This window comes from Scyliorhinus canicula, chromosome 12, assembly GCF_902713615.1.
Source record: "Scyliorhinus canicula chromosome 12, sScyCan1.1, whole genome shotgun sequence".
In the NCBI taxonomy this organism is placed as follows: domain Eukaryota; kingdom Metazoa; phylum Chordata; class Chondrichthyes; order Carcharhiniformes; family Scyliorhinidae; genus Scyliorhinus; species Scyliorhinus canicula.
This window is the reverse complement of record NC_052157.1, coordinates 125,925,835-125,952,820: the sequence shown is the minus strand read 5'-3', so window position 1 is coordinate 125,952,820 and position 26,986 is coordinate 125,925,835. Positions and strand designations below refer to the sequence as shown.

The 26,986-nt window shown below is 49.7% G+C and overlaps 1 protein-coding gene across 1 annotated transcript in view; it reads left to right on the top strand.

Moving 5' to 3' along the window:
* galnt17 (polypeptide N-acetylgalactosaminyltransferase 17) overlaps window positions 1-26,986 on the top strand; it is a 451,348-nt gene that overhangs the window by 57,544 nt on the left and 366,818 nt on the right. Inside the window, exon 2 of the mRNA XM_038814051.1 lies at window positions 4,979-5,162. Within this exon, the coding sequence (XP_038669979.1) occupies window positions 4,979-5,162 (184 nt within the window). The remainder of the gene's footprint in view (window positions 1-4,978; window positions 5,163-26,986) is intronic.

Here is a 26,986-nt window from a genome sequence, read left to right as displayed (position 1 = left end):
TGCAATCTCACCATAAGTTTTCAAGCTTGGATATTCTGGTCGTACCACACTTCCCACGGGGTTGAAAGTCTCCCCTCTCCCCCCCCCCCCCCCCCCCCACCCCCCATCGCTCCCCCCCAATATGCTCAGGAAAGTCGGAACTACTATGTCCGCCAAACCTGCCCACCTGGATAAAGTATTTGAATCTTTCAATGTATGACAGCGCTTGGTGCTTTCATCATACTGTCCCATGCTACAAGAAACTCCGACCATTTTTACTATGGGGAGGTTTGCATAAGAACAATGTGCCACAATGGTTTTAGCAGCACCCTACTTCTTTTTTTCCCCTTTCAAACAAGGTAACCCTGAGCTCAGCCTGCTCCTTTCCGGGTTTTGCAAAGGGTGTTGTGAAACTCCCCGAGCTCTCAATCCATTGTTGCAGGGTATTTGTTACTTTTCTTGCTTCTCACAATAGAGGGAGCACTGTTCCATAACTTACCGGGCAGAGCATGTGGCAAGCTTCGTTTGATGCTGCTTTCACCTAAATCTTTGTTTAAATTTCAGTTCCTCCGATGGTTGTTGCTATTATTCAGCACTCCTCCATTGTCAGCTTTGGTGTAGCGATGCTTTTACCTTCTTAATTCTTTTTGGATGGCTGCAGCATGGATCGATTATTTTTCCCACTCCACCGAATTTCTGCAGTCCTTATTCAGGTGTTTGCAGCAGGGATCAACCACCTTATCGTCAGGTTTTTTTTCTATTTTTAAAGGGCGGCATGGTGGCAGGGTGGTTAGCACTGCTGCCTCACAGCTCCAGGATCCCAGGTTCAATTCTGGCCTTGGGTGACTGTGAGGAGCTTGCACTTTCTCCCCATGTTTGCATAGGTTTCCTCCGGGTGCTCCGGTTTCCTCCCACAGTGCAAAAATGTGCAGGCTAGGTGGATTGACCATGCTAAATTGCCCCTTAAGTGTCCAAAAGGTTAGGTCGGGTTACTGGGTTACGAGGAGAGGGAGGAAGCTTGGGCTTAAGTAGGGTGCTCTTTCCAAGGGCCGGTGCAGACTCGATGGGCCAAATTGCCTCCTTCTGCACTGTTAATTCTATAATAATAGGCTTGCTGACCACCAAGGTACAAATAAAATAAACGAGAGCATTATTGGAAAGGTATTTACTCAACAGTGAAGATGGACTGACTGTTCGCCCACCCAAACTGTCAATGAAATCACCATGTGATCAAACTCTGAAAGTGACCTTGCTTCAACTGGAAAAAATCATGAATACATAACAGATTTTATTGGCAGAAATATTGTTATTCGGAATTTAGCTGTCTGTCTGCTCCTGAATTTGTCTCAAATTAACCATTGTTAAATTTACGGACTTTCCGAGCTTCTTTATCATCACACTGGAAAGAGGTAAGTGAATGTTTTTTTGTTAAATGCTCAGGATATATTCACATTATAAGCGCAGCCTTGGCTTTGACACCTTTGGCTTACACTCCATAAATTCAGCATCAGTTGTACTGATGCTAAACTTGGAGTGAGAATGTATCATTGAGCAATTTACACATTGGTTGCACAGATGCATGTTTACCCGAGAACACAATAACAGTTCTTTAGTGGTTTCAAAGCATGACACAGAGAAATAGAATATATGCTAAAACTGCACTTTTAAACTTCTCCAAAATTGTGTCCCCAACAGTTGATGTTGGCCTTCAGTTGCACAGCAGTTGGGCTTTTGACTAATTGGTCTTGGTACAATCAGCAGCCTTCAACCACATTGCTTCATTTTCTTCCCATTGTTTGATTAAACTTGGTCATAATGTCAGGATGTGCAACTAATAGAAAAACTGCAAAATGGAAATCCTGTCCCTCAGTGTTGAAGGTTTTCTCCTGGTCAATTGAGCAAGAGGTGGTGCTGGCATTTGCAAACCATCTCTGTGACTGATTTCACTGCGTCTTGTGCGTAACATGGAAAAAATTGTAGAAGGCGAGGAAAAGGCAAAAAAACACTCAATTTCAAAGAAAACCTCAGCAATCATTGCACAAATATGACAGATTCTCATCTTGAGCAATACTATTCAATACGGATATCCACTAACGGAAAATCACCCAAGTCAGAATAAATTCCTTGTATTAAGTATAATAACCTTGTAACGTTGTGCCCAATCTAATCAAATGAGAACAGAGTCCCATAGCAAGCACGATTAGACACTGGTTTCCTGAAGCTCACAGCGCCAAGAAACACAACGCTATCTAACACGACTCTGGTCCTGATCTCCTTTTTAACATTAAAAAAAATACATTTAAGGGCCGTGATTCTCCCCTACCCGGCGGGGTGGGGGTGGGGGGGTCCCGGTGTGATGGAGTGGCGTGAACCACTCCGGCGTCGGGCCGCCCCAAAGGTGCGGAAGTCTCCGGACTTTTCGGGGCCAAGCCCTCACCTTGAGGGGCTAGGCCCACGCCGGAGTGGTTGGTGCTCTGCCGGCTGGCGTGGACGGCCTTTGGCGCCACGCCAGCTGGGGCCGAAAAGGACTTCGCCGGCCGGCGTAAATCCACGCATGCGCCGGAGCGTCAGTGACTGCTGACGTCATCCTGGCGCATGCACAGGCCCGCCCGCCGATTGGTGGGCCCCGATCGCGGGCCAGGCCACCGTGGGGGCACCCCCCGGGGTCAGATCGCCCCACGCCTCCCCAGGACCCCGGCGCCCGCCCGCGCTGCCTGCTCCCGCAGGTAAGGTAGGTGGTTTGATCGACGCCGGCGGGAGAGGGTCGACAGCGGCCGGACTTCGGCCCATCGCAGGCCGGAGAATCGCCGCGGGGTGGCCCACCGACTGGCGCGGCGCGATTCCCGCCCCCGCTGAATCTCTGGTGGCGGAGAATTCGGGACATGGCGGGGACGGGATTGACGCCGGCCCCCGGCGATTCTCCCACCCGGCGGGGGGTCGGAGAATCCCGCCCAAGGTACCCAATTCTTTTTTTTTTCCAATTAAGGGGCAATTATTTAGTGTAACCAATCCACCTAACCTGCACACCTTTGGGTTGTGAGGTTGAAACCCACGCAGACATGGGTAGAATGTGCAAACTCTACACGGACAGTGACCCGGGGCTAGGTTCAAACCCGGGTCATTGGTGCCGTGAGTCAGCAGTGCTAACCACTGCACCACTGTGCTGATCTCTTGACCCTCCATGTGTGACGCCCGAACCCCTCCAAAGCCCCAACTCACATATAAGGGGGGTTCCTCATGTGCATATGGCACCCTCGGGCAAGATCGATGTCAGGAAAAAAAGCTTGGCACCTTGGCAGTGCCAGCCTAGTACCATGGCAGTGCCTCTTCCAGCAGGCAGTGCCATCTGGGCACCTTGACAGTGCCAGGTTGGCACCCAGGTGGCACTGCCAGGGTGCCAGGTTGGCACCAGCAGTGCCAGGATGCCACTCTGCCCAGAGAGCAAGCACCTGAGGGCCTCCGATCTCCTGGGAGACCGCCCAGTAGTGCTGTTCCACCTGGTCCCCACTTATAGTACCAGTACCGAACGGCGCTCGCCTGGTTCTCCAAGGCAAAGGGGATAGACAGCAATGCCTCGGTTACCTCAAGGACTAGCTGTCTCACTCTAATATGTAGATTCACCAAAAAGTGATCCCGCACACAATGGACAGCATTCACATCGCAGAGTCTCGTGAGATCGTGTTAGATTTTGCGAGGCACAGCGAGCCAGATAGATCCCAAGAGTGGGGTCTCCCGATATTTACTGGCCCTGTTGCACCACGGTACGCTGACTTTCAGGTGCAACTTGGCCGGTAGATCATGTCCGTTGTGTTTGTAAAACCAAACATGATTGAGCTACTTAACTGAATAAAAATTATAGGTGTTCTAATTATTCAAGTGAACTGACTCATGATAGTGCCAGCCTTCCTACGCAGGATAATTATGTATTGCAAACGATTGTAGACCATATTGGGGAATTGATATTGAGAGACCCCAGGCCAGGTTAAGTCATAATGCGAGCTGAGTTCCTGCTTTAAAAGGAAAAAAAATCAGTGGAATAGAAAGGAAAGAGAGAATAAAATTGTATGTGGAACAAATCTGCATTTGACAGATTTGCTGTATGTGAACAAAGTGTTGAATCACGTTAACGATTAACATTTGTTGAAATGACTAACTTGTGTTTTTAACAGCACTCGTTGAGGAGCATTAAAATTGAAGTCCTGAGCTAGAAATTTGTTTCAGTCTGTTTTTGGGAGCAGAATTTACGCACTTTAAGCTACAGCTTGGCTGCAATTGAGCCCTGAACCTCAGGCCTCGTCCGCATATTCCCACCAACCTGCTAATCAGATGACCAGAGGCAATTTGGCAGTTTGAAGAAGACCAATTTGATCGAGTTGTCTCACTGGCATGTAGGCACTCAGGTAGTCAGCCCATTAATTGGAGATCAGAAGAACAATAAGTTCACACCAACAGCAGCCTGTGGTGATAATGTGGAGCCAGGGAGAGAATCTGCTCCACGTGAAGCTAAGTTCAAAAATGAACTACTTATGCTTTTGATGAGGGCATCCAGCAAAGTTACTCAACGATTGTTTTAGGTAGCCAGTGGAGGTGCCTGAATATTCCCTGGACCAATATGGTGGCAGACCTTTCAGGCAATCTTGTTCTACACCTGGAAAATGCGTACAGCAAGTTCCAGTTTCTCCCTCATGAAATCTGTAGAACAAGTGGAGTCAGGACTTTGTTTCATTTAGCATGTTTTTGTTATTCTCCTTAAACCATGCTGCTGTAAAGTTTGAGACAACCAGAAGTCCAGAACTTGGATAGATTTAATTTTTATTTTTGGTTTGGATCTGCACTGAGCTCTCATGCGTCATATTCACATTCTAATGTTTTGGGTGGGGGTTGGGTTTTGAGGAAAATAAGCTGGGATATCTGAAATATAGGGCATGAAACTTGTAAATAATTTGCTTATAATGTTCAATTTTCATAATGCTCTACGCTATGTTGACTCTCACTTCAGGCTTGTCAAAATCGCTGGGGCTCATTGAAGGCTTTGGTGGACGTGGACAGGGAGGATTGCCTGCTACACTCACTTCAGAAGAAGAAAGAGAAGCTGTAGGAGCATATGAAAAATATGGGTACAACACATATCTGAGTAACAGGATTTCACTGGATCGATCCATCCCGGACTATCGACCAAATAAGTAAGTGTCAACATGGACAAACATGTACAACATGCATGAATATAAATATCATCATCAGGTCCCCTCCATCATACCCCCTCTCCCCCCCACATCCCCGCGCCCCCCACCACCCCGCGCCCCCCACCACCCCGCACTCCCACCTTCTTTGGATAATAGACAGTAAAGTAGAGGCTAAAAAGAGTGAGGAAATTATAAAAAATCTTGGAGAAATATAAAGGACTCAAATGCAACAAATCTCTGTGGTCTGGTGGCCTACACTCCAAGGTTCTATAGCGATAGCTGCAGAGATGGTGGACATGCTGGCTGCAATTCTCCAGAATTAATTTGATTCGGGACACAGTTCCAGCTGATTGGAAGTTGACAAACGTTACTCTGCTTAGTAAGACTGGAGAGAGAAAGAAAACAGGGAACTACAAGCTAGTGAACCTAACATCAGTTGTTGGGAAAATGCTGGAATCTATTTCCGAGGAAGTATTAACAATGCACTTGGAAAAAGCATAGTGTGGTTAAACAAGTCAATATAGTTTCACTGAAGGGAAAATGTGTTCGACAAATTTATTCACTTACTTGAAGGATGTAACTTGTTAAGGTAGATAAAGGGGATCCAGTAGATGTACGACTGGAGTTTCAAAAGTCTTTAGATTAGAGTCCACACAAAAGGTTAATGGACAAGATAAGAGCTCATGGAGTTGGAGGTAATATACCAGCATGGAAGAGGATTGATTAATAGAGAGTGGGCATAAATGGAACTTTTTCATATTGGCAGTTGGTGAATAGTGGAGTACCACTAGGGTCAGTGAAGTGGCCTTAGCTATTTACAACCTATATTAATGACGTGGATGAAGAGATGGAGAGTAATGTATCTACGTTTGCTGATGATACAAAGCCAGGTAGAAGGGCAAGCTGTGGGGAAGATACAGTGAGACTGCAAATAGATACAGACAGATTAAATGAGTGGGCAAGAAGATGGCAGATGGATTATAATGTAGAGAAGTATAAAGTTACTTATTTTGGTCGCAAGAATAAAAGAGCAGAATTTTTTTTTAAACAGTATTTTTATTGAATTTTTAACATTTTATATCAAAAAGTTTACAACAGTACCAACACATATATCAGAAAAAATACAAGCAACAATAATAATAGGAACCCCAATAAGAAAAATAACCCCCAGAACAATCCCCCCATCACTAACCTCCCCTGCCTTGCTCCCACTGACAGCTAATAGTGACTGATCTTTAAAGTGCAAAATAAACGGCCGCAATCTACGATGGAACCCATCGATCAACCCACTTACCATGAACTTGACCTTCCCGAAGTGCAAGAATTCCATCAAATGACCCAACCATGCTTTGGCACTGAGTGGCATTGCCTGCCTCCAGCTCAGCAGTATCCGTCACCAGACCAACAGCTTTGCGAATGCCAAAGCACCCGCCCTCGCCGTCGTCTTCAACCCTGGTTGGCCCAACACCCCAAATACAGCAACTAAAGGACAGGGCTCAAGTCAATATGCAGGATTGTCAATGTGGTGCAGAAAAAGGACCGCCAAAACCCTGCCAGTGTGGGACAGGATGAAAACATGTGCGTATGGTGAGCAAGCCCTCTCGAATACTGCTCACACTCATCCTCAACCCCCTCAAAAAATCGACACATCCTGACCCTGGCGAGGTGCAACCTAAACACCATCTTTATCTGTATCAAGTTCAACCTCATGCCGGATGACAAAGCATTCAAACTACAAAGGGACTCACTCCACAACTCCTCCTAAATGCGTCCTAACTCCTCCTCTCACTTGGCCTTCACCTCATCCACCGAAACCTGCTCTTCCCCAATGATCCGCTCATATGTCCCACATGTGCTGCCCTCCTCCAACCCCACACACAAGAGTATCCTTTCCAGCAAGGCAGACAGCGGTTCGTCTAGGAAAGTCGGAAATGCCTGCTGAACAAAGTCCATACCTGGACAAATCTGAACCTATCTGGTCCCCCGAGCCCTACTTTCTCCTTTAACTCCTCCCAACTCGCAAACCGCCCCTGCAGGAACAAATCCCTCACCTTCTCCAGCCCCTTGTATTTCCACCCTTTGAATGTAACATCCAATTTTGCTGGCTCAAATAAGTGGTCCTTGCAGATTGGGACCCACCTTGACATCGCCCTCACCTTAAAATGCTGACGCAGTTGCCGCCATATTTTCAACGTGGAGATTACCACCGGATTCACAGAATATTTCGCTGATGAAAATGGCAGAGATGTCGTCACCAGGGCCTCCAGACCCGTCCCGCGACATGACCCCAACTTCATCTGTACCCAACTAACCTCCTGATCCCCAAACCACCCCAACACCTTCTCCACATTGGCCACCCAGCAATAATGCAACAAAGTTGGCAGTGCGAACCCCCCCTTGTGCTCTACTCCACCCCTCACAATTCCCCTCCACTTTTTTGAGGCCCTCAAAGCAATTGGCAATGGTTCGATCGCCAATGTGAACAACAGGAGGGCAAAGGGAACCCCTATTTTGTCCCCCTATGCAACCTGAATGACCCCAAATTCATGTTGTTTGTTTGAACACTCGCCCCGGTGCTTCATAACAGCCGGGCCCACAGTGCAAGCCCAGGATCAATCCCTAACTTCTCCAGAACCGCAAATAAGTAGCTGCACATTGAAAAAAAGATACACTTGCATTGGAGGTGTCACAGCAAAGGTTCACAAAATTGATCTTTGGGGTAATGGTCCTATGATGAGAGGCTAAGCAAATTGCGTCTATTTTCTCTGGGGTTTGGAAGAGTGAGAGGTGATTTCCTTCAGTGTAAAAGATTCAGTAGGGGCTTGATAGAGTGAGAGATACTTTTTTGCCGGTTGGTGAATCTAAAATATGGGGTAGTGTCTCCAGATGAGACGCCAATTATTTAGGACTGAGATATGTGGAAATCACTTCACTCACAGGTTTGTGAAACTTTGGAATTCCCTACCTCTGGGAATTGTGGATGCCTAATGGTTGAGGGTTGAATAGATTTACGGCTGGGATAGACTGATATTTGGTCTCTCAGGAAATCGAGGGACTTAGGGAGTGGGCAGGAAAATGGAGTTGAAGCCCAAGATCAGCCATGCTCTTATTGAATAGCATAGCAAACTCAATGTGCAATATGGTCTACTCTTATTCCTATCGCTTGTGTTCTTGCAATAATGGATTTATTCACTTAAAGGATGTGGGTTTTACTGGCTAGGTCAGAATTTATTGCCAATCCCTAGTTGCTCTTGAGGAGGTGGTGGTTAGCTGCCTTCTTGAACCGCTGCAGTCCATGTGATGTAGGTACCTCCACGGTGATATGAGGGAGGGACGTCCAGGATGGTGGCTGGTTTGAAGGGGAACTTCCAGGTGGGGATATTCCCACATATCTGCTACTCTTATCCTTCTAGATGTTAGAGGTCCTGGGTTTGGAAAGTGCTGCCTAAGGAGCCTTGGTGTGTTTCTGCAGTGCATCTTGTAGATGGTACACATGGCTGCTACTGTGCGTCGGTGGTAGAGGGAAAGGATGTTTGTGCACTGCTTAGTCCTAAACCGTGTCAAGCTTCTTTAATGTTGTTGAAGCTGCACTCATCCAGGCAAATGGAGAGTATTCCATCACACTCTTGTCTTGTTTGTTATAGATGGTGGACAGGCTTTGGGGAGTCAGGAGGGGAGTTACTCGCCACAGGATTCCAGCTACTGACCTGCTCATGTAGTCACAGTATTTATATGGCTAGTCCAGTTCAATTTCTGGTCAATGGTAACCTCCAGGATGTTGATAGTAGAGGATTCAGTGATGGTAATGCCGTTGAATATCAAGGGGTAATGGTTGAATTTCTCTCTTGTTCAAGATGGTCGTTGCCTATCCTGAGGAAGTCCTGCAGTGTATCCCGGAACTGACATTACTAAGTTCTAACACCACAATTATCTTCCTTTGTGCTAGGTATGTGCTGGCTAAATGCTGCCTTGATGTCAGGGAAGTTTCTCTTACCTTACCCCTTGAGATCAGCTCTTTTGTCCATGTTTGAACCAAGGCTGTAATGAGGTCAGGAGCTGAGTGGCCCTGGCAGAACCCAAACTATCAGTGAGCAGGTTATGGCTATGCAAATGCTGCTTGATAGCACTTCATCTATCACCTTCATCACTTTACTGGTGATCGTGATTAGACTGATAGGGCAGTATTTGGCTTGGTTGGATTTATCCTGTTTTTTGTGGTAAAGGATTTACTTGGGTATGTCCTTTCCACAAAGGCTGGGTAGATACCAGTGTTGTAGCTATGCAAGTCTTCAGTGCTATTGCCAGAATATTGTCAGGGACCATAGCCTTTGCTGTATACAGTGCCTTCAGTCATTTCTTGATATCATGTGGGGTGAGTTGAATTGGCTGAAGATCGGCATCTGCTGGGAACCTCCAGAAGAGGTGGAGATGGATAATCCACTTGGCACTTCTAGCTCAAGATTGGAGCAAATGCTTCAGCCTTGTCTTTAGCACTGGTGTGCTGGACTTCCCCATCGTTGAGGACAGGGATATTTTTAAAGCCTACTTCTCCAGTGAGTTGGTTTAATTGTCCACCACCATTAACAGCTGGATGTGGTTGTTCTGTGCAGTTTGGATCTGATCCATTGGATGTAGAATCGTTTAGATCTGACTGTCACTTGTTGCTGAAGCTGTTTGACATGCAAATATTCCTGCGTTGTAGTTGCACCAGATTGACATCTCATTTTTAGGTATTCCTGATGCTGCTCCTGGCATGCCCCCATGCACTCTTCATTAAACCAGCATTGATCCCCTGGTTGGTGATAATGGCAGAATGGGGATATATGCTCAGCCATGAGGTTACAGATTGTAGTTGAGTACAATTCTGCTGCTGCCGATGGCCCACAGCGCCTCTCGTCTTGAGTTGCTAGATCTGTTCAAAATCAATACCATTTAGCATGGTGCTAATGCCAGGCAACACAATGGAAGGCATCCTAAATGTGAAGACAGGACTTTGTCTCCACAAGGACTGTGCAGTGGTCATTCCTACCGATACTGTCATGGACAGATGTATCTGTGGCAGGCAGGTTTGTGAGGATAAAGTCAAGTATTTTTTAATCTCTTACTGGTTCCCTCATTACCTGCTGAAGACCCAGTTTAGCAGCTATGTCTGTTCGGACTTGACCAACTTGCTTTTTATTACTATCTGTTTATACACATATAGCTGGTGCATTTCCAATTCAGTTTCTGTTCCTTCCGTTTAAAGGCTTTAATTTTGTTTAAAAAGTCTATTATGTAGCACTTTATTAAATGCCATTTGAAAGTCCATGGCCGAGATTCTGCGAGTCTCCGTGCTGAAATCGTGCTCGGCGCAGGGGCGCAGAGAATAGGGTCTCAGACCCGTGGCACTGGGACGCGATTCTCCGCGGATCGGAGAATCGCCGGCAGCCACACAAGCATGGTCGACACGGCGCCAGTGGGGGCCCTTGAAAGAGGCCCCCGCGGCGATTATCCGCAATCGACCGGGTAAGTTCCGCCGGCGTGGCTCCAACCTGATTCCACCCGGCGGGAGCTCGGACTTGCGGCCGTGCTGGCCGTCCTGGTGGGGGGTGGCGGAGGGGGGGATCAGACTCCGTGGGGTGCCTCCTCGACGGCCAGGCCCGCGATCGGGGGCTACCAATCGGCAGGCGCGTGCGATCCGCGGTGGGGGGGGCTATCCTCTTCCACGCTGGCCCGCTGTATGGCTCCGCCATGTTGCGGTACCGCATGCATGGACCCGCGGCCGAAAGTGCAGGGCCACGTATCGGCAGCAGGAGCTGCGCGGCGCATGCCGGGGCCCATCTGTCCCTCGTAAAACAGGAGAATCACTCCGGACTTCTTGAAAAAGGTCTGGAGTGATTTGCGGCCGTTTTCCGGTGGGCTTGGGGACATAGCCCCATTTTCGGAGAATCCGGCCCATATGTGAAACAGCAACTGCATTACCCACATCTCCTCTCTCCATTACTACATCACAAAACTCAATCAGGTTGGTCAAACATGAATTGCCTTTCACAAATCTGCTTTGGCTTTCATTAATTAGCTTGCACTTTTGAAAATGTCTACTGATTTTTCCCCGATTATTTGTTCCAGGTTTCTCCATCACTGATGTTAGGTTGACTAGCCTGTAGTTGCTGGTCATAATCATCTCCTTCTTAAACAGGGATGTAACATTTTCACGAATCCAGTCTTCTGGTGTTACTGCTGTATCTATGGGGCAGCACGGTAGCATTGTGGATAGCACAATTGCTTCACAGCTCCAGAGTGCCAGGTTCGATTCCGGCTTGGGTCACTGTCTCTGCGGAGTCTGCACATCCTCCCCGTGTGTGCGTGGGTTTCCTCCGGGTGCTCCGGTTTCCTCCCACAGTCCAAAGATGTGCAGGTTAGGTGGATTGGCCATGATAAATTGCCCTTAGTGTCCAAAATTGCCCTTAGTGTTGGGTGGGGTTACTGGGTTATGGGGATAGGGTGGAGGTGTTGACCTTGGGTAGGGTACTCATTCCAAGAGCCGGTGCAGACTCGTTGGGCCGAATGACCTCCTTCTGCACTGTACATTCTATGAAATTCTATGAAAAAATCTAAAGAAGATTGGGGAATTACAGTCAGAGCCTCCAACATTTTTATCCTTACTTCTCTTTGTAACCTATTTAACCGTTGTATCCCATTTAAAACACGGTGGCATTCTCCTATTCAGTAGCTGCTCTTTATCTATTTCTTACATAATCTAATATCACCACTACATCGTCATTTATTACTACATTGACAGCATTGACTTGTCCAGTGAAGACAGATGCAAAGTACTTATTTAATACTCCCGATTCCATAAGGAAACCTTTTTTGTTATCTAATCCTGCCCATCTTTCCATGACAACCCTTCTGCTATTTATAAATTATTTTCATGTTCCCTTAAATGTTGGCTGCCAATCTATTCTCATACTCTCTCTTTGCTTCTTTTATTTCCTTTTTAGATCTCCTCTATACTTTCTATATTAAGCCTGATCCTCTGCCAAACGTCATTACCAAACAATTGTCAGAAGCCTCCTTTTTCTGTCTCATTTTAGTTTTTATTTACATACTTATGCAGGGAGCTCTAGCTATTTTAGGATGAGCTGCATTTCCCTCTCATGAGAGCATACCTATTCTTCACCTCTTTGGAGGTCTCCCATTGTCCAATCCACCTGAGGCAGGTCTATTTTCAACTTAAGTTAGCCTTCCTCCAGTAAGGCAGTGTCATGCTTGATTGTTTCTTGTCTTTTCCATAACTATTCTAAACCTTTTTTTTTTATAAATGTTTTTATTCAGTTTTCATATTTTATATTGAACAAATTACAAATTGTTAGGAGAGAAAAAAAAACAAACACGCAAAAATTAACATACATATTTACAGGTAAGCATCTTCGTAGTAGTAACTGCGCCCCCCCCCCCCCCCAACATGTTTATTTAGTTTGGTTTTGGGCCTTAGCTAGCCATCGAACCCCCGTAACGAACCTGTAGCCCCCCCCCCCCTCCCGCTACCTTCCCCCGACTATTCTTCCTCTTGTACATTGGCCACAAATAGGTCCCGGAACAGTTGCATGAATGGCTCCCACGTTCTGTGGAAGCCGTCGTCCGACCCTCGGATGGCAAATTTGATTTTCTCCATTTGGAGAGATTCCGAGAGGTCGGACAGCCAGTCCGCAGCTCTGGGCGGTGCTGCTGACCGCCAGCCAAACAGGATTCTACGGCGGGCGATCAGGGAGGCAAAGGCAAGGGCGTCCGCCCTCCTCCCCAGGAATAGATCTGGCTGTTCTGAAACCCCGAAGACCGCCACTATCGGGCATGGCTCCACCCTCACTCCCACCACTTTGGACATAACCTCGAAGAAGGCTGTCCAGTACTCCACGAGTCTGGGGCAAGACCAGAACATGTGGGCGTGGTTGGCCGGGCCTCTTTGGCACCGTTCACATCTGTCTTCCACCTCCGGGAAGAACCTACTCATACGGGTTCTTGTTAAGTGGGCTCTATGTACCACTTTTAGTTGCGTCAGGCTGAGCCTTGCGCACGTGGAGGTGGAGTTGACCCTACGCAGTGCTTCGCTCCAGAGTCCCCACCCTATCTCCATCCCCAGGTCGTCCTCCCATTTCCTCCTTGTTGCGTCGAGTACGGTGTCGTCCCTATCTACCAGTCGGTCATACATGTCACTACAGTTCCCTTTCTCTAGGATACTTGCGTCCAGTAGGTCTTCCAGTAGTGTCTGTCGTGGCGGTTGTGGGTACGTCCTTGTCTCCTTTCGTAGGAAGTTTTTGAGCTGCAGGTACCGTAGCTCGTTCCCCCCAGCTAGCTGAAATTTCACTGTCAGTTCGTCCAGTGTTGCGATCCTGTCGTCCGTGTATAGGTCCCTGACTGTCAGTGTCCCCCCGTCCTGCCTCCACCTTTTGAAGGTGGCGTCAGTCAGTGCTGGTGTGAACCTATGGTTGTTGCAGATGGGAGCCCTGTTCGACATTTTGGTCAGGCCAAGTTGCTGCCGCAGTTGGTTCCAGGATTGGAGGGTGGCTGTCACCACTGGGCTGCTGGAGTGTTTTTTGGGTGGGGATGGGAGTGCTGCCGTGGCGAGGGCCCGGAGGGAGGTTCCCATGCAGGAGGCCTCCTCCGCACGCACCCACTCAGCTTCTGGCTCCTGGATCCATCCCCTTACTCGCTCGGCTGTTGCTGCCCAGTGGTAGAATTGTAGATTCGGGAGGGCTAACCCTCCCCTGGTTTTTGTTTTTTGTAAGACCTTCTTTGGGATCCTAGCATTTTTACCCCCCCATACGAACGCCATGATGAGTTTGTCCAGCGCTTTGAAAAAGGCCTTGGGGATGTAGATCGGAATGGATCTAAACAGGAAGAGGAACCTGGGCAGTACGTTCATTTTGATCGTCTGAACTCTCCCCGCGAGGGAGAGCGGGAGTGTGTTCCATCTTTGCAGGTCCTTTTTAACTTCCTCCGTCAGGCTGGTGAGGTTCCATTTGTGGATCCCTTTCCAGTCATGGGCTATTTGGATCCCCAGGTAGCGGAATTTATGTCGGGCTTGTTTGAACGGCAGCCCCTTTAGTGCTGCCCCCCCCCCCCCCCCCCCCCCCCTTGCGGGTGCACTGGGAAGATCTCACTTTTGCTCATGTTGAGTTTGTAGCCCGAGAAGGCTCCAAACTCTTTCAGGAGCGCGATGATTCCGTCCATGCTGCTTTGTGGGTCCGAGATATAGAGGAGCAGATCATCCGCATAGAGTGAGACTCTGTGCTCTCTACCTCCCCTTCGGATCCCCCTCCAATTTTTTGCTGCCCTGAGCGCGATTGCTAGCGGTTCAATTGCTAATGCGAACAGCAGCGGGGACAGTGGGCATCCTTGTCTGGTGCCCCTGTGCAGCTGGAAGTATTGGGAGTTGGTATTGTTGGTCTGTACACTCGCCATGGGAGCGTTGTACAGGAGCTTTACCCAAGCGGTGAACCCTGTTCCAAGCCCGAACCGCTCCAGTACCTCTATGAGGTATTTCCACTCGACTCTGTCGAAGGCCTTTTCTGCGTCCAGGGAGACGATCACCTCTTGTGTTCTCTCCCCGGAGGGGGTCATTATCACGTTCAGCAGGCGCCTGATGTTCGCGGTAAGCTGTCTACCTTTGACAAAGCCCGTCTGGTCCTCTGTGACCACCTCAGGTACACAGTCTTCTAGCCTTTTGGCTAGGATTTTGGCCAGTATTTTGGCGTCTGCATTCAGCAGAGATATGGGTCTGTATGACCCACATTCCGTTGGGTCTTTGTCTTTCTTAGGTATCAGCGAGATTGAGGCCTGTGCTAACGTGGGTGGCAACGTGCCCCTAGCTAGCGAGTCTGTGAACATCTCCCGCAGGTGCGGGGCCAGCGCTGTCGCAAATTTTTTGTAGAAGTCCGCCGGGAATCCGTCCGGTCCCGGCGCCTTCCCCGCCTGCATGGAGCTAATGCTCTCCATGATCTCTCCCAGTGCTAGTGGTGCTTCCAGATCCCGTTTTCTGCCCTCTCCCACAACTGGTATGTCCAGTCCGTCAAGAAACCGGTTCATCCCAGCCTTCCCCGTTGGGGGCTCTGAGGTGTACAGCTCTTGGTAGAAGGCCTTGAAGGTTTTGTTAATCCTCTCTGGTTCTGTTTCCAACGTGCCTCTGGTATCTCTGATTTGCGCAATTTCTCTGCTGGCTGCCTTCTTTCTCAGCTGGTGGGCCAACAGGCGGCTGGCTTTGTCTCCGTGTTCGTATAGGGCCCCGCGTGCCTGGCGGAGTTGGTGTACTGCTTTCCTGGTGGAGAGCAGGTCAAAGTTCCTTTGTAATTCTTTTCTCTCCGCCAGGAGTTCTACAGTCGGGGCCTCGGAGTATTTATGGTCTACCTCCAGTATGGAGTCGACCAGCTTCTGCCTAGCCACCCTTTCCTCCCTATCTCTTTGCGCTTTGTAGGCTATGATTTCCCCTCTTAGTACGGCCTTAAGCGCTTCCCAGAACGTGGAGGGTGAGACCTCCCCGTTTTGGTTGATCTCAGTGTACTCCGCTATGGCCTGCGCTATCCTTTCGCTGAAGGCCTTGTCAGCTAGTAAGGCACCGTCCAACCTCCATTTGGGGCGCTGGGCCCTTCCCGTCTCTAGCCGCACATCCATGTAGTGTGGAGCGTGGTCTGATATCACAATTGCGGAGTATTCCACCTTGTCTATCTCTGGAAGCACCGTTTTCCCCACCACAAAGAAGTCAATTCTGGTGTACACGTTGTGTACTGGGGAGAAGAAAGAGAATTCTTTCTCCCCCGGGTGGGCGAATCTCCAGGGGTCTACTGCTCCCATCTGCTCCATATAGTGACTGAGTTCCCTTGCCATGTTTGAGGTTTTCCCCGTTCTGGGGTTTGATCTGTCCGTCGTTGGGTCCTGTACACAGTTGAAGTCCCCCCCCATGATTAGTCGGTGCGTCGCTATGTCCGGGATTTCTGCCATGGTCTTTTGGATGAAGCTCGTGTCGTCCCAGTTGGGCGCGTACACGTTAACTAGAACTACCGGCGCCCCATCCAGGGCCCCGCTGACCATGACATACCGTCCCCCTGGGTCCGTAACCGTCTTTGTCGCCCTAAACATTGTCCTCTTGCCAATCAGGATCGCCACCCCCCTGGCCCTTGCCCCATAACAGGAATGATAGGTTTGTCCCACCCAGCCCTTTCTTACCCGCAGTTGGTCCTGCTCCCTCAAGTGCGTCTCTTGGAGGAAGACTATGTCGGCCCTCATGTTTCTAAGGTGGGTGAGGACTCTAGATCTCTTCACTGGGCCGTTAAGTCCCCTTACGTTCCAGGTGACTATTCTGGTGGGGGGCTTCTGCCCCCTTGCTCCTGTGGGGTTAACCATATTTGTCCGGTGGACGCGCCCCTGCCCTCTGGGGTTTCCCTTTGTTAGGGGGCCGTCCAGGATGTCCACTATCACTGCTCTCCCCATGCGGTCGGGTCCCTGCGCTCCGGGGTTCCCCCTTGTCCCGGGGACACCCGCCATGGCCGTCCACTGTGTGTCCGCCACGCGGGTAGTCCCCTGCACTCCGGGGGGCCCCTTCACCCACAGACCGTACTGGGTGGGTGCTTGCAGCAGTTCCCTGTTTCGAGCCCTTGTCTGTGGCACTTTGTGGCCCTATTCCCTTTCTGGCCTCTTTTGTCCCTTCGTCCCTGCATTTCCCCTCCCTGGTCCCTTGCCCCCCGAGTGCCCCCCCCCCCCCCCCCCCCCGCTCTATCCCTTTCGGGGATACCCCTGTATACCCCTCCATTGCCCCTCTCTCCCCCATTCCTGTCCCCATTTGCTCTCCCACCTTTGATGGGTGACCCCCCCCCTCCCCTGCCTGGCGCCTTCCCCCCTGTTGGGGGTGCGCTGCGGCCCTGCTCTGTTGCACGCCCCCTTCGCTAGCTTTCCTGCTAGCACGGTGGCTCCCCTCTCGGAGGTTGCTGTCCCGCTTCCCCTCTCCCCTCTCCAGTACTCCCGTTCCCTCGTGCCGGGGCCTGGCCTCCCACCTGGGGCGGGCCCTTGGGCGTTGGGTTGTTTTTCGTTCTGGGTGTTCCTGCCAGGGGGGAGGGGGCTGGCTTTGCCTCGCCCCTCCCCACCCCCCCCGTCGGCATGACGTATCTCCTTGCCATGGGCCCCTCGTCCCTACTTCCCATGGCGTTTTTCCAGCCCGTGCTCCTCAACGAATCTATTCGCCTCGGCAGGGGCTGTAAAGAAATATTCCTTGTGTTGGTATGTGACCCAGAGTTTTGCTGGGTACAGCATACCAAAACGTACTTTGTTCTTATAGAGAGCTGCTTTCGCTCTGTTGAACTCCGCCCGTCTCTTAGCTATGTCCGCTCCAAAATCCTCGTAGATCCGGATGGCGTGCCCGTCCCAATTGCAGGCTCTATTCTCCTTGGCCCAGCGCAGGATTGTCTCCCTATCCCGGTACCGGTGCAGTCTGGCTATAACTGCTCTCGGTTTTTCCCCTTCCTTGGGCTTCGGGCGCAGTGACTGATGAGCTCTGTCCATTTCCGGTGGGGTGGGAAAAGTTTCCCGCCCCACTAAGGAGCCCAGCATCGCAGCCACGAATGTTGTGGGATTTCTACCCTCTATCCCCTCTGGCAGGCCCACTATCTTAATATTTTGCCTTCTCGAGCTGATCTCCTGGTCGTCTACCCTGCCCTTCAGGCTCCCCTGTGTTGCACTCAGTTTCACCATTCCCCTCTCCAGGGATATGACCCGGTCGCTCGCGTCAGTCGCTGCCTTCTCCAGCTCTTTAATGGTTGCCCCCTGGGCTTCCAGTATCTTCCCTTGGGCATCCACTTTCTTCTCCAATCTGGTCAGAACCTGCTGCACCCCTGACATGGCCCTGGTCACTGCTGCCTGTGCTGCGGCCTCTGCGTCTGCTTTTAACTCTGCCTTCATTGCCTGCAGCTGCTCCCTCACCACCTCGGCAAAGGCTTCCTTCCAATTCACGCCCCCCTCTAACCCCAGGGGAGAGGTTGCCCGCCCGTCCAGCTCTTCTGGATGCGGCGAAATATCCTTCCCGCCGCTTCGCGTGTTGACTCGTTCGCCCGAGCTGGCTTGCCCTTTGCCCCGTCTACTTCCGGTGCCCCCTTTCTCTTGGCTCCCTTCTGGCATTTTTTTCTCCCCCTTCCCCTTCATCTTTTCTTCTCTCCTTGTTCTTCTTTTCCCCCTTTTCCGCACCCTATTTTTATTTTATTTATTATTATATATCTATATATATATATATATATATATATTTTTTTTTAATTTATTTCCCCCCTTCTTTCCTTTACCCCTTTTCTCTTTACCAGTTTTCTTTTGGGTTTTTTTTTTAAAAAAAGGAACAGAAATACAAGTCTCTTTTTTCTTTTGTCTTCTCTCCCCACTCAACCAGGAGAGAGAGAGAGAGAGTCCCTTTGTCTCTTTGTCCTTGCCACGTGGTGGTCACTGCAGTTGGGCGGGGGGGGGAGGGGCGAGTGGGCCGGTGGTCGCTGCCGGTTTGGGGGGGGGGGGGGTGTCCCCGCTGCTGGCTGGGGGGGGGGGGTGTCCCCGCTGCTGGGTGGGGGGGGGGTGTCCCCGCTGCTGGCTGGGGGGGGGGGTGTCCCCGCTGCTGGCTGGGGGGGGGTGTCCCCGCTGCTGGCTGGGGGGGGGGGGTGTCCCCGCTGCTGGCTGGGGGGGGTGTGTCCCCGCTGCTGGCTGGGGGGGGGGGGTGTCCCCGCTGCTGGCTGGGGGGGGTGTGTCCCCGCTGCTGGTTGGGGGGGGGGGTCCCGCTGCTGGTGGGGAGGGGGGGGGGTCCCGCTGCTGGTTGGGAGGGGGGGGGGAGAGAGAAGAGGGGCCGCCGCCGCCGCACCGCTCCTGGCCCGCGGGGGGGGGGGGGGGGGGGGGGAGGGGGGGGGGGGAGAGAAGAGGGGCCGCCGCCGCCGCACCGCTCTATTCTAAACCTGATGGTTTTATGATCACTCTTCCCCCAAGTGCATCCCAAATAAAAAGTGCCCCACTTGCACAACTCTTTTCCTTGTTGGGCAGGAAACACACTAATCAAAACAGTTATTTTCTACACATTTCATCAATTCCTTAACCTCTTTGCCCTTTACACTGTTACGGTTACAGTTTATAGTAGGTTAATTGAAATTTTCAATTATCAGGACTGTATAGTTGTTGCATCTTTCTGTAATTTGCGTACTAATTTGTTCCTTCCCATTATTTGTTGGATGACAATATGCACCTTTAATGTATAATGCTTTTAATGTGTCAAAACATCCAAAGGTGCGTCACTGAGGCATTATTATTCAACATTCGAGACTGAGATAGATTAAGAGATATTAGGATAGGTGACCAAAATTCCTGGTAGATTTGAAGAAATGTCTCAGAAGAGGAGAGAGAGCGAGGTAGAGAGGCTTCGGTCGGGAACTCCGGAACTTAAGACCATGGCAACTGAGTGTGTGGCCGCCAATGGTGAAACAATGAAAATTGGGGATTCACAAACGGCCAGGCTTGGAGAAGCAGCTAAGTTTTGAAGGGTTATAGGGCTGATTGAGGTTAGTCATGACATTACTTCTGAATGTTAAGGAAATACAGATGTTAAAAAACTCTGGGATGCTTTTAATATTTTTCAGTTCATTCTTTTAAAACAGGGTAATATTCTGAATGGCAAAAACTATTCATTCAATAAAAAAAAGTAGCCTTCCCATGGGCACTCTTTAAAATAGCTTTATTTTGTCCAATTTGTGAAGTTCTAACCAAAGGTAAGACCACAATGTGGAGACCTGCCATGTTCGGTTTCAAACTTCTAAAAGTATGGGTGGTATGTTTGTATTTGTCCTTGGGATATGGACAATACTGGTCCATCCATAGATAAAAGAGATTGATTGCTCTTTGATGAGTCAACAATTCTATTATTATTGTGTGAAGCAAATACCAGGATAGTGGAAGGTGATTTAACTGGGCCATGGGCATTTTTTAAAAATCCAGCAATTTCTATGCAGTGTTTCACTGGAATCACTTGAAGGTTGAGACCAAGTTGGGGTGAAGGTTCTCTCCCCTGGTGGATGTTTATAAGAATTAGGTAGCTTTCATGGTCATTTTTGCTTGGCATTTAAATACCATAACCACTGAGTTTATTAATGCTGCGTTTTATTATATTGAGCGAGCATACTTCTTGATCCTGAACACTGATCTTAATTAATTAGGAAATTCAATGCTACCCGGATTTGGGATGAGCATTTTAGCGTTCACATCAATTGAAATTTAAAATTATATTGCTCCCTGTTCACTAATTAAGAAATTCCTGTTCTCCCTTTTGTTGAATCACATGTAAAGGTCATGCAGTCAATTCTGCCTGTGTCAATGCCAGCTCCGAAACTGGAGCAATCAAATCTAATTTCATTTGGCTGTCCGTTCCTTCTTATTTTTCCTCATTCTTCATTTCCAACCATTTCTCTGAGTCAGTATTCAATGGTATTATCTTTGCTGTGGTAACGTATTCAATATTGCTCACCTTTCAAGTGAACAAAATATCTTCCAACGTCTTCCTTAATTCATTCGTGATAATTCTTATGTGTGGCTCTTTGTTACTGACTCACGATTCCGTAAAACGATCTTTTACTGTTTATTGTCGCAAAATCTTGGGCGACACGCTGGCACAGTGGTTAGCACTGCTGCCTCACAGCTTCAGGAACCCGGGTTCAATTCCCGCCTCGGGTGACTGTGTGGAGTTTTCACTTTCTCCCCGTGTCTGCGTGGGTTTCCTCCGGGTGCTCCGGTTTCCTCCCACAGTCCAGAGATGTGCAGATTAGGTGTATTGGACATGCTAAATTGTCCCTTGCTGTCCAAAAGGTTAGGTGTGGTTATTGGGTTATGGGGATAGGTGGGAACTTGGACTTAAGTAAGGTGCTCTTTCCAAGGCCTGATGCAGACTTGATGGGCTGAATGGCCTTCTTCTGCACTGTAGGAATTACTATGAGATCTTTTGTACCTTGGAATTTTCTTATTCAAGTGCCCTGGTGATCAGAATCTTTTCTGTCTTAAAATAACAACAGCATGGTTGGCTTGGCTGCAATAGCTTGTTTACCACAACTAGCGTGGGATTCCCATTATATCTTCAGTCTATCAGATGCTACAAAATATCACACACTAAACCAGATTCCTATGATCTGAAACACCCATTCAAATGTATTTGCATTAAAATGATTTACAGGAACAACAAGGTTAAACATAACTATAGAATCCAAATAATGATATAAGATATATACGGCTAGAAAATCATAGAGGCTGCAAATCAAAAGTAATTAATTGAGTGCGAAATGCTCTGGGACAGCTTGAGGGTATGAAAGACACCGTTTAAAAGAAAAAGAACATGCATTTATAACATCAAATTCTTTCTTTCATGGAGCCATTATTCATTCAAGCTCTTATTACTGTTGTATTTTGATGATGTCAGGTGATTAGTGTAATATGTAAGCAAAATGCTCACTGAGTTCTTTAGTCTGAAGTAACCTTCAGAAATACAATAAAAACTCAAGAAGACTAGAATATGCATGTGCTCTAAAGCCTTGATTCTTTTGAGCAGTGGGTATTCAATCAATCATGATCAATGCAACACTGCTATTTTGACATTTGATAAGAGCACAAATTCTCTTTTTGTTTTGGTAAGGTCAGAGCACAATATCATGAAGAACCCATGGAATGCTAATGGGGAGGTAAACACGCATTGTCTGGGATCCTAACTAACTTCGCACTCCAGTGTTCGCAGGCATGAGATCTGGGCTCCTGCCAATGTTTCCAGCTATCTAAGACACAAAATAAAGTGCACAATCCAATTCATACCAAGATCAAAATGATTATGCGGTCGGAAAGAAGGTATTCAACCCCACGTCCAAATCGATGTTTACTCCCCTCATGTAAAAATCATTCTAATTATTTTTACCAACCCTGTTCCCAAAGCTCTTCAACATCCATTCCTTTGCCCTTCTATCCAATCTAATGCTACATGTTGGTACAGTTTCTGCCTCAACCATTTGACCTGTATTGTGTTATTATAATGATACAATTACTTGGGCTTCTTTAATGTACAAGATACAAGGGGCGGGACACACCACCAGCGTGAAAACTGGCACCAACAACTCCGGCGTCAACGGCCCCTGAAAGTGAGGGATTCTCCCCTTTCTAGGGGGCTAGGTTGCTGCCGGAGTGGTCCCCGCAGCTCCAGCCAGCACGGAATGGCCCGCGCGGGTCCGCGCATGCGCGGAACGGCCAGCATATTTTCGCGCATGCATGGAACGACCGGCGTATTTCGGCGCATGCGCGGGGGTTCCCTTCTCCGCGCCGGCCCCCAGACAATATGGCGGAATCATACAGGGGCCCGGCATGGAGTAAAGTAAGCCCCCAAGGAACCAGCCAGCCCGCCGACCAGTGGGTTCCAATCGCGGGCCAGGCCATCAGGGGAGCCCCCCCTTCCCAGGGTCGCAACCCCCTGCCCCCCTCCAGGATGGCCTCCGCACACTCACCTTCCAGATCCCGCCCTGTGGGAGGTGAGTAATCCACGCGGCGGGACTCGGCTAGACTCGGCGCCCACTCGGCCCATCGGGGCCCGGAGAATCGCCAGTGGGGCCACTGTCAATGGCCCTCGACCGGCGTGGTGGCAATCCCACGGGCACCCGAGAACCGGTGCTGGAGAATGGGGAAGCCAGAATTGGGGTAGCTGGGCCCGATTCTCGTGCCCCCCCGGGGATTTTCCGACCCGGCGTCGGGTTGGAGAATCCCAGCCAACGTCCCTCATAAGGGATTTGATGAACAAGTTGTGCTTTCATATCAGTATGAAGCTTGAAGGCACCAGAGCTGTGTGTGTGTGTTCTACTCAAAGCAAAAGTGAAACTAAGGCTGGATCAGATGGTGTATTTCCCTTCCAGTGATGTCACTATCCCTTAAAGGCATATTACAACATTCCTCCTTTCTTTTTCAACATACTATCCTCCCCTTCCAAAGAAGCAAAACTATAATTCATATTCATGTTTGGTTACCATGGCGTAAGTGTATAGACCTGATGAATCAATTCGTTTCTGAAGTGTGGAGGTAATCTACAGGTATGTCCAGATCCTGTAATGGTAACCTTGTCTGGAGGTTTCTGTAAATGCTCACAGTGACCTGTGGGATTGTCATTCTTGGATGCTGTTCCTAGTTATATTTGGGATCTTGACCTAGAAATTGTTTAGCACTTTTTTCTGGAATGCTTCCATGGAACTGGATGCGATAACCAATTCGTTAATTCTGTTTGCAGGCTGTCCATTTGAAAAATCAAGCCACTTTCCCGTCATCTGCTGAACAATGTGGTCTGTGGATTATTTAAGCTGTTGTTGAAGTGACATGAACGCGAGTCGATAAATAGGGAAGTTTAAACCGATTCTGAATCTTCCAATGTACTCCAGGGGCTGGATTCTACGCCCCGCCGCGCCACATGTCCGCCTTGACCCGCCGGCGGGATTCTCCGTTACGCCGGCCGGTCAATGGGGTTTCCCACTGTGGGGCAGCCCCATGCCATCGGGAAGCCCCCCCCCCGGGCGCCTGCAAAAAGGGAATCCCGCCGGTGGAGAAACCCGCCCCCTATCTTTTGTGAATCCATTAGCTTCTCTTCTGTTAATCCTTATTTGTTTAGCCTGTGGAAGCCTTCATTCCCAATTGCTAGGTTAATTTTTATGTCGTGTTTGTCCGATCCAAACACATCTGAATCAAGAAACCATGGGCAGGATTTTTTGGCTGTTCATGCTGGCGGGACTTTATGGTCCTGCCGTGGGTTTTGCCACAGTGTCCATTCAACAGGAAACCCCATTGGCAATGGCGGGACTGGAAAATACTTCCACTGGCTACTGACGAGTCGCCCTGCACCGCTGCAGAGCACACCATGGAGGAGTAGGAAAATCTCGCCCTTGAGCTATGTACACTGTTTGAATTTGATTAGTCAGTCAGCTCCATCGCGAGTCAAACTGGGGAATTTTTTGGACATTCTGACAATATCTGCTTCACCGTCTTTCATTGAGAGTACCTCGGATGCTTGTCGCTGTACCCGCTTTTGTGCCCATTTCCCAAGTTGCCCCCCACAAGGATGGGTTGTGGTGTGAACGCACCATGGAATAATGGTGTCTTTGCTTTTTGTTCAATTTATTGTTCAGTAACTCGCAAAGCCAACAGGTTTAATTGCAACCGTCTCTAGCCCGATTTGTGTGACAGTTTTGATATTTGTTTTGTTCCTCTCTTACCATCAATCCAGCTCTCATCGTTCACCTTTCCCAACTGTGCTAACAAAGTGCTGATTCTCTTGATGTGCTGTCCCCCTCACTGAACTGACAGGCTCTGCACTGAGGAATTCATGAGGGAATCTCACCATGAGGGATTTGTCCGCTTACCAGCTCTTTTCTTGAGAATCCGCCGTATTTTGCTTTTGAGCCTGTATTCTGTTCTTGAAGAAAGTTCAGAGTGATTCTCCTACCTGAAGGGGGCTAGTAGGGGGCTAACCCTAACCCTAACCCTAACCCCAGAGTACTCCACGCAGCTCTGCCTAACGATAAGGGGCCCTGCACGTCCGGTCGGGAGTCCGCACATGCGCACAGCGGCGGCCTTTGGCGGCCGCTCCACACCGTGCGCCCACACAGACTGGTGGCCCCGATCGCTAGCCTGTCCATTCCTGAGGCCCCCCCACCCCGGTGAAGGAGTCCGCAGCCGCCACCAACCGTTCCCGACAGGCAAAACGTGGTTCGAACCACGCCATCGGAAACTCGGCCAGTTGTTATCGGTAAATGTCCCCTGGCCTCTGTCAATGGCCCCCTACCTGCGCCGCTTAGACATCGCACGCGATTCATGGTGATACTCCGGGTACTGGAGACTTGCGTGAGCGGCGTTGCATAGATTTCGGAATAACGCCCATTCTCCGCCCCCGTGCTGATTGCAATTTCGGCACAGAGGGTTGGAGAATCCTGACCCCGGAACATGGCTGGCTTATTTCTTGCACCGAGCTATGTACATACATCAAATTAGCAACAGCAACTCCCTTTTAAATTCAAATTCTGGAACAGCCAACTTAGGGCTCACTCTTGGCCCTGGTCATAATATATGCAAGGCACATATTAGCGCTGCCATTTTCTGGGCGGGATTCTCTGACCCCGGGCAGGGTCAGAGAATCGGCGGGGGGTGGGGGGAGATTCACGCGACGCCGCTCCGATGCCAGTGGCCGGAGAATCGGCGTGGCCGTTCACATGTGCTCCCACATGGCTGGACCTCGCCGTTCATTCTGCGGGGGATGGCCTGGTGAGGGGGAGGAGGGATCCGATCCGGGGGGGTGCTTCCACCGTGGCCTGGCCCGCGATCGGGGCCTACCGATCGGGGGCCCGGCTTCTCCTGGTGGGGGCCTATTTCACTCTGCGCCAGGCCCCTGTAGCTCCCTACCATGTTGCGTTGGGGCCGGCGCGGAGAAGGCAACTAGCATGCGCGAGTTTGGGCCGGTCGTAATGCGCATGCATGAATTCACTCCGGTCGCAGCGCGCATGCGCAGACCTGCGCCACCCATTTGACGCTGGTATCAGCAGCTGGAGTTGCGTCAGTCACTCCAGTGCCGTGCTGGCCCCCTGTCGGGTGCAGGATCGCTGACCCTGGGTGATGTGTTAGGCAGGTTGGTTCGATGTGGACTGCACCCGATGCAGGGAAGCTAGAAACAGACGTCTAACACTGGAGAAGATCCAACACTGTTTTATTCAACGATAGAACTGATAAACATATTCAGCTGTGGGTCGACACTATACTGAACTGACTGGAGACCTAGTAGTAGCCTAACCAGACTTATTAGCTACCGCATGGTGTTTGCACTGGCTAGCTCGTGGACTCTGACTGTCTCAGTGGCTGGGTCCAGAGAGAGCGGGAAACCTAGTGCCCTCTGGCTTTCTAGGGTAGTGTCCTGTCTGGTGATTGGCTGCACTGTGTTGTGTGCCTACTGGTCATCCTGTGTGTCAATCACTGCCTGGCTGCACCTTGTTATATACATGAGTGGATATTATGACACTGGGGGCCTGTTGACGCTGTCGTAAATCGCGGCGCCATTTATGACTGCGCAACACTTAGCCTCAGGATCAGAGAATCCCGCCCCCTAAGTGTGGATTCTGTGCCAGCAGCTATTGCCGGAAGACACATCTTCCATGAACTGCAAAGGTAAGTGGCTGCTGGGAAAGCCAGTTTTTCTATCAGGTTTTGGTGAAATTTGCAGGATCACCGTTGAGTTTCAGACAATGCATGAGACCTCTGCATCAGGAAGAGGAACTGTCATTTCACGTCCCGTAAAGTATTTAAGAACAGTTTGAATGAGAACCAGACCAAAGAACTTATTTAATCCTTGACTATTAAGTTTGTGTTTAAAGACTTCCGGTGGCGGCAATGCGGAGCTAAGCCGCACGTTCGGCAACTCCCGCTAATAACGGACTTTGGGGCTCTATTCAGGGCCCCCAACGGAACTTCGTCGACGAATCCCGACGTGGGAAGGGGTCTGGAGTAGATCCCTAAGATCCTATGGTCCGGACTAGGAGTGGGGTAAGAAGAAAAACAGTGGAAGCGCCCCTGGAAAAGCAGGGGAAGAGAAACAAAATGGCGGCCGGTGGAGCCCTCGAGGAGCTGAGGCAGTGGGCGCAGGAGCAGCAGGAGACTCTGCTGCACTGCTTCCAGAAGCTTAAGGTGGAGCTGCTGGAGTCGCTGAAGGCTACCACCAGAGAGCTGATGGAGACTCAGACAGCCCAGGGGGCTGCGATCTGGGAGCTGCAGCAGCAGGCCTCCGAAAGGGAGGA